General features: G+C 38.9%; 1 protein-coding gene across 1 annotated transcript; it reads right to left on the bottom strand.

Annotated features, from left to right (window-relative positions):
- Positions 1 to 2,118: 2,118 nt before the first annotated feature.
- LOC129947482 (tonsoku-like protein) lies at positions 2,119 to 6,898 on the bottom strand. Its single transcript, XM_056058059.1, has 8 exons — positions 6,776 to 6,898; positions 6,462 to 6,719; positions 6,222 to 6,387; positions 5,695 to 6,125; positions 5,128 to 5,643; positions 3,519 to 5,070; positions 3,281 to 3,456; positions 2,119 to 3,219 (listed from the first exon to the last, which is right to left on the bottom strand). Exons 1-8 carry the CDS (start codon positions 6,786 to 6,788, stop codon positions 2,204 to 2,206), a joined length of 4,128 nt encoding a protein of 1,375 aa, XP_055914034.1. The 5' UTR covers positions 6,789 to 6,898; the 3' UTR covers positions 2,119 to 2,203.
- Positions 6,899 to 8,220: the final 1,322 nt, after the last annotated feature.

Raw genomic sequence — 8,220 nt, 5'->3', positions numbered from 1 at the left:
TTCTCTTCTCTATGTGGTTTTCGATTTCCTGACTCTTCTGCCTTCTTAAGAGAAATGATTTGTCTGCATTGAATATCTTGAACTGCTGACCAATACTTTGCCACTTACGCCATCTTACAACGGTGTAAAATAGTTTTAAACAAATGCAAGGTTTTAAAACTAACGTGATTACTTACTTGCTTGGTGGCTTCACAGTCCGAGGCGGGTCTTATTCTTTACCCAAATGCATCTCTTACCGCCTTGGTCGCTTTTTCCTCAAAGTTAATTGAGATCCTGTTCCAATTGTGCCACAGTCTTCCTCTATTTCCTTGCAGGCGTTTTTCGGAATGGAAATCAAAGACTCTCCAGGCAGGAACGTTGGTACCAATTCGCTCTACATCCCGTGAATCTAAGACGCTTTAGAGCCCGTACAGTCCATTTTCATTTATATTCTTCTCGACTTTGAAAAACCACCCGTTGAATTTTCTTTTCGAAGCATCCTAATTCCTAAGACATTCTCATTTTGCCTTGACAAGATCCAAGCCACACTTCCATAAATAAGGAACGGGATGGCAGACTTGTAACAGAATGATTACAGTCTTTTTAAGGTAAAATATTGGTAAAGTCCCTATCTTTAGGTGAATTTAATCTTTAAATTGAATTCAATAAAGGATGTATAATGATTACCTACGTTTGCAAAATAAATTCCTTTACAAGACTGCGAGATGGTAAGCGTCTTATAAAGAGTCAACTTAGTTGCTCCAGAGATGACTTTACTACTCGATTGATTCGATTCTAAGGCTTAAGACGCAGCGATTCGAAAGGGTTATTTTCCGTTTTGCTTTCACCGCTGGTACTGCTGTTCTAGGTAAATAAAGTATTTAAGGTTATATCCACCAATTGTATTTTTCTTTTCCAAAGACGGCGTGGATCAACGAGCCTGATTAGAACATATACTTCGCCTCATTGACCACTAAACCCATCTTTTCCACTGACATCTCAATGCTTACAAGCGCGCCTTTGACATCGAGCTTTAATCCTCCAATTATGTCAATATCGTCCGTTTTATTTTGCTTCCGACCGATAACGATTGATTTTTGTACAATTATTTCCAGAACGATGTTAAGGAAGTCGCATGACAGTGCTTTTTCTACCTTGTTTGACAGCTTGTCCGTCCTTGAAAGTGCAGAACCATATCTTCTGCAAAAGGGACACGTTTAACAAGAATTCCAAAACTAGAAATTGCTCTTAGTTCTTCCCTATACGCGGCCTTGAAATTGATAAAAAGTTGATGGGTATCCATTGAAATTCCTGGATTTTTTCCGAAATCTGCGTAATGTTAATATTTGTTTCATGGTGGTCTTTCCTAGTTTGAAGCTTCATACCTTCACATAATACGTCAGGAACACGTCTTCTGCGTGGTACTCAGAAAACTGATGCCTCGATAGGTGTAGCAATTTAGAAAATCTCCACTCTTAAGGATCAATTCAAACAATATAGAAGTTTCATTCATCGGACATGATTTCTTCCAAAATTGTGCAGATAAGCCATCAAGTCACTTACTGCTTTTAATGGTTTGACAGCTCCAGCACTTGTGTGGGATGTAATTAGTTTACCAAAATTTCAGTAATTCCTCGTGACTGGCATTTTCCAAATTGAACTATTAACAAAAATAATGCTCCATCAAACTAAAACATCCTTAAGACATCTCTACTCTGAAATCTTTCTAATGTGAAAAACAATTAAACTAAGAACCAAGCTGTAAACCAATTTAAATAGATAACTATCTATTCTTTCCATTTTACTTACTTCATCCCCTTCCTCCTTTACACAGCAAATTTTTAATTAGAAAACAAAAATCCCATTACTTTTCTACACACACGGAACAAACTCCCATTTCTTCAATGATTGGCGAACTTTTGAAGTGCATCTTGACTTAAAATGGAACCTAAGGGAATTGCTTCCAGTTATAATAATTAAACGTGAATTGAACCCTCGAGAGTGCTAAGGAACCGACCTTTTACTTCAATTCAATAAGTTTTCGATGGACTTATGTATTCTGTTACTTTAGGTTAGGAACTACTCTCACGAGAAAATGCGAGAGTTAATCGATTGTTATCAAAAATAAATTAAAAATCATTTCGCTTTGTTTTGCGTCCATTTAATAAAAAAAAAAGAAAACACTTACAAAAATACAAAAACAATTAATACTGTTCCTAAAATCTTATAACAAATCCTGATCATTAACATAACAAACTAACTGCGTCCCGAATGTCTTAATCTTACCCCGACCACACCATCGTTTATCCCAAAACTCTCTTAACCTATCAACATCCGAATTCGATTCATTCAATGTGAGTGAAATGAAATTCGGTAGAATCTTCGATTCAGGGTATGTGTCGAGTTTCCTGACATCAATTATCCTTGGACAGTTGGTAACAATCAACTTCCGGAGAGGAGTCAATTCATCCAAGACATATTGCAGCGCCAATGGAGACAACGAAGGGTTCTCTGCCAAATTCAATACTTCCAACTCGGTTGCCTTGTTGAGGCTCTGGACAAACTTGTACACATCACCGTCAGTTAGGTTACATCCTGCCAATTCGAGCTTCTTGAACTTCTCACAGGTACCACTCTCGAAGAACTCCACTATCCTGGTTGCACTGTTTCTGTCCGATTCTACACAAAAACTCAAATTCAAACTTTGCAGCCGACTGCTGTTCAACAAGCTCATCAGCTTTCGGAAGCACTCGGGAGAAAGTGAATTGAAACTCACATCGAATGTCGTCAAATGGAAGAAATTCAAGTCGAATTCGAAGAAGTTTGTGATACCACAATTCGACAAAAAGAGTTTCTCCAATGACTTGCATCCTTTCGCAAGTTTGTCCAACGAACGAAGACTTTTGTTGCCCAATGGATTCTGGCTCAGATTCAACTCCTCCAGCTCGTCTAATGTAGCATTGGATGAGGCTAAACTCTCAACACCGTCACTTGTAATGCAGTTGCCTCGCAAGTTTATGGACTTCAACTGCTTGAGAGTTCGCATGGATTTGGCAAGTTGTTTGCATCCTTCGTTCTGGATGAAATTATTCGATAAATCGAGAACTCTCAAATTAGCTTGATGTAGGATGGCCTTGAAAACGGGTTCTGTTAGGTCGGGAGTCAGGGAGAAGTTACTGAAGACGATGCTATTTGTAACTTGTCCCTTCTCCAAAGCTGATTGAATGTCAGTTTGTACTTCTGCAAGGAATTAAGGGTTTTAAAATCAGTGGCACACTAAAATCTTTTTTTTGAAACTTACCTTTTTGAGTTTGATGGCACATTTCTTCGTAGCGCTGTGCAAGAGGGGACATTTTCCACTCCAACACCGACGCTGTGATCATATTCTCCTCGACTGCTACTTTTATTGGGTCATTTTCTTCGAATGCGAAACCATCAGCTGTCTTCAATCGCAACACCGGCTTTAAGCCAATTAAACTACGAAAACATTTTTAGTGTAAAAAAAACTGAGGCATCATTTGGATTGGACAAAAACTTACTTATAATAACGCCTTGAAGCTTCCTCAGCCAACCACTGAATGTTGACTTCGTTCAATTTTTTCCTATCCACTGGAACCAACAGCAGCTCCTCTTCGACTTTTATCTTAAACGAAACTGTGGACAAAACAATTGGATCGGCGGGTACAATCTTCATAGGAGACACCAAAGTTAAAACTTGTTGAGTTGTTGAGTCTGGTTCTATGGGTCTAGGAAGATCCGTGGATAATTCTTCGCTCGACATGGGACTCTCGCTGCGAAACCGACAGAAGCCACTATCGATTAGCGAAGTCTGCTGCTTCTGTTTCCTGCTCCCTGATGCGCTAGCCGTACTAGTTGTGCTTAAAGAACGCGGAAGTCTTAACTTGTTGGTGGACTTTGTCTGACGACTTGACCCCGATTCTAGGAGAACCTTGAAAGCGTCGTTATCATCAAGTGAATCCGCCGAATCAATTGTATTTGCTCTTGAGGAGGTGCCTTGCGCCTCCCAGTCGTTTTGGAACTTTCTCCTTTTTCTATCTTGGCCGAGATCATCCTCTAGCCAATCGTCAGCGACATCTTCGCTTTCGAGAAAAGCTGGTCTCTTCTTTTGCAGAGTGGGGTTGTCGTCGTCTTCTCCGGACAGTTGCAGACGGTTGGGTCGCTTTAAATGCTCCATTACACTGCGGTATTCGTCTTTGGCGCTGTGATTTTTCCGCGGAGAAATCGAGTGGACGATTTTTCGGGGGGAAATCGAGTATGAATTCTTAATAGGAGAATGGCTAAATGAACTGTTTCGAGAAGGAGAACGAGGAGTTAGTATATCTTCGTTAACTCCTTGGTTCACGTCTTCTTCTAATGCAGGAGTACATAAGTCAGGGTTTTCCATTGATCTATTCAGCGATCTCTTCCGATTGGGATTCACGCCAAAAGAAGGAACATTCCCTCCTGTTTGACTTAGTTTCTCAGCGAGGATCTTTCGAATCGATTCGTATTGAGCTTGTTCTCCAGGATTCAACTGAGCATTTGCTCTCCATTTGTATAAAGCCTGCATACAAGTATCTCCATAGTCTGTTTTGACAGTGGCATTCGCTCCACGTTCCAGTAACAACTCCACCACATCCAGAAAACCATTAGCACAAGCATCGTAGAGTGGTGTAATGCCGTCACAGCTTGTGCCACCTTTGTCGTTGATTGCAGCCGTTGCTCCTTTATCCAGAAGCAACTCGACGATATCTCGAAATCCATGATTGCAGGCTTCATGCAATGGCAACCAGCCTGCGTGATCGCGAATATTCAGAACATGTCCTTGGTCTATCAATCGCCGGACTAACTCCAGATTCCCAGCTATGCATGCCTGATGCAGCTGTGTCTCTCCTTTGTTGTTTCTCTTGATGGTAAGGCAAGTTCCTCGCTTTCTGTGCGGCCGAACTTTTTCGGTTTCATCCAAATCACTGCTGTCGGAGTCGGTGAGTTCCTCAAGGCAAACATCGTCTCCTATCTCGGGGGTGTTTTGGTCTTCAGATGGCGCACTCTCACTGTCGCTATCTTCGTCAAGGGAATCTAAATCAAATCCTGAATAAACAAAGAAGAGAATATATCATTTGTGGCTGGAGAAGTAGAAGGAAATACCTCTCAATCTAGCATCCTCCTCCAGCTGCTCGGCCAGAGTGTGCATATTGAATTTCGTCTGAATTTTCTTTAGCCTCGTGAAAGCCACCTTCTCCAGGTGAGCTTTGCTTGTCTTCTTCGCGAAATCCAGGGCTTTCTGATAGATATCTTGAATCGTCCAGAATGGCTGCATTTGGAGTTCACAAATCTCCCCTATGCTGCACAGGGTCGAGAATGCCTCCACGGGTATTTCCTTATTCAACTCAAACTCCTTCCAGAGGTATTCTAAAGCCTTGTCGTATTGTTTGTTGTCTTTGTAGGTCTGATACAGACTCACATAGATAGGAACTAGGTCTTTGCCGGTCTCTGAGTTGAGTTGGGCACATTCCAGCATCTGACAATAATACTCGATGGCTTTGGGGAAGTTATTGAGATTACAGCAACCATCACCGAGCCGTTCGAAGAGCTTCTTCCGTTCGGAATAGTTGTCGGAGCTACAAGTGACCAATTCGTCCAAAGTTTGACACATCTTAACCACTGAAAAAAGGTGATTAACTTGGTTTATCGATAAAGATCTTTGGAACTTACCAACTCGAAGAGTTTTCTCGATATTTTTGCGATCATTCTCGTCGGGAGTGTTTTTCTTGTAGGCCTTGGTCAGAATCTGTTTGGCACTTGAAAAATCTCCTTCCTTTACCAAGATCTCCGCCTTGGCTATGAGAGTTTCACAGATCTTCTTCACCTTGTCAGGCAGCCTCTTGGCCACCTCCAGAGCTAGATTGCAGTATCTCAGAGCCAGAGTGGAATCATTCATCTTGTACTGATACAGAAGGCTCATCGACACATAGCACAGATGAAGCAACTCGAAGATCTCGTTGGTCTTGCTAATCTTGATCGCCTTCTCTATATAATTTATGGCTTCTTCAAAATCTTCTATGTGCTCTTTGACGACACCAATGTTGAGGTAGAGACGTGCCTGCATGTCCAATTGCTCAAGCTTCGTGATCTGACCTGAAAGTCTATTTTTTAGCAAAAAAAAATACAAGAATTAATTTAATTTGATTTGTTTTGTAAACCAAGTCACTTCTTAAAGTGTTCCTATTTTATTTGCTTACTCTTTTGATATCAACAAACTGCGGATAAATGCCTTCTCAGCATTTTTTAGTGGGGCAAGTGCAGTTGCGGAGTCAGTCGCACTTTGCCCCTCAAGTAAATGGGCCCGGCCGAGAGTGGCATAGGCTCGTTGCTCCTCGACTTTGTTTTTAAGCTTTTTCACGGTCTCTTTTGATTGATTGGATGAAATGATTTACAATTATTGAAAGAGGAAACTAATTAAGAAAATGGGTGAACCTTACTTAGATAGATTTCGATGTGTTCCAGAGCTTTGGGGAACTCACAGAGAAGCATATACATTTCACCGCACATCCGATGGGCCTTGGCCATGTCCAATTGCTTTCCCAAGACAAGGTACAATGCCGCTTCCTGTTCATATTCGAAGATAGCTTCTTTGTACTTGCCCTGGCGGTTGTAGAAGTCTCCTAGATTGTTACAAGCTATTGCCAGTGCATCTTGATTGCCATCGCTAAAGGCCTTTTCCTTTTTCTTTAAGTATTCTGATGAAAATATGACATGATTTACAGAGATTGAATTTTGAATGGGAAGTACTTACTTTTTTCATCCATTATTTAAAAAATTGGATAAATTTAAAACGTAATTAATAACAGAAACAAGAAAACAGCAAACACCTGCGTTATGGATTTTGGAGTGAATTTGAATTTGGTTATTGAAACTTGGCGCTCTCCAATAAACATTTCGCCATAAAAGTTGTCAAATATCACGTAACGTAAGTTTGATCTTACGTTAGATGTCATATTAAAGACAGGATTTTGTTTAGAATTGGCCACATACAGTGCGAAAAATCTGTACATTTTTGCATTCAGTGATTTCTTTAAGGGGTGTCTTTCATTCGTTTTTATTTTGTTCTTTTTAAAGCTAGGTAGTTATTTTAAGATTTTGAAATATGTAGTAAAATCTGAGAAGATAAATAGTTGAACTTTTATGAAAAGCTGCATATTTTTCGAACCATAAAAAGCATTTTCGTTAGTTTTTTTATGAGAGCAAAAAATATCATTTTTGCGAAGTGACTCTATGTAATTTTATTTCCCAAGAGAATAACAATTTTTCAAGTAAACAGTCAGTCGGATTTCTGAGGATCTCATTGTCCTCACTACGAATTTTACAAAAACACTCGTATTGAAGTACTTATATTCTGTAAATAAGGCCATAAGTTTTCGCATCGTTAAAAAATGAAGCAACTCATTGCTCAATTATTACTACTACCAAAAACGTTTTTTTCTAACTGAGCCTAACGAGTGATTTTGGGAGTTGTTCTGACTTATGCAGCTCATGTTCCCTTTGGAAAATTCAGTTTATTTATAATTTTGGCTTCCACTTTGTTTTATTTGTATGTGAAGCGTTTCACTTTTTATAAGTAGAAGTTGTCACCTTTTGAGCTTACATAACACAATTTCACACTTGTTTTTATTCCATATTGTTCCATTCGATAAAATTATTAAGTGTCAAAGTTACAGAACCCTGAACTATAAAATAGCGAATTTAATCTACGCGGTCATTACAGAAAATGGATCAAAAGAGAAATAAACTTCAGATTTTACAAATAATAACATCGAGATATGTAAGAAGGACCTTTATTACAGCTTTTAAAATAAAATTTATAACAATTTGATAAATTATATCATGTAAACGAATATGTCACGAAAAAAGTGATGCAATCCACTTTAATCAAATTTTATTTTACTCATAATGACTTCATACAGAAGAATATGGACTGGGGACATTTTTAAGAATAAGTTTCTTTTAAAAAAAACAAGATATATTTACATCAAAATATAATTGTATGCATTGGAGAACATTTTTAACATCTAATAAAATGTATATAAAAATCAGATTGACAGTTTTTTTAATGCCCCAGATCTCGAATAAAATCAGTATAAAGTGGTTTATTTAAAAATTGTTTACTAAAGGAACTTATTACGCCACATCCTAGCCTCTGATTATCACTTTTTGTCAAAAGGAAACATAATTAAATATGGT

This window comes from Eupeodes corollae, chromosome 2 (genome assembly GCF_945859685.1).
Source record: "Eupeodes corollae chromosome 2, idEupCoro1.1, whole genome shotgun sequence".
NCBI lineage: Eukaryota > Metazoa > Arthropoda > Insecta > Diptera > Syrphidae > Eupeodes > Eupeodes corollae.
Note: the sequence above shows the minus strand (reverse complement) of the source record. Positions and strands in the feature narration are given on the sequence as shown.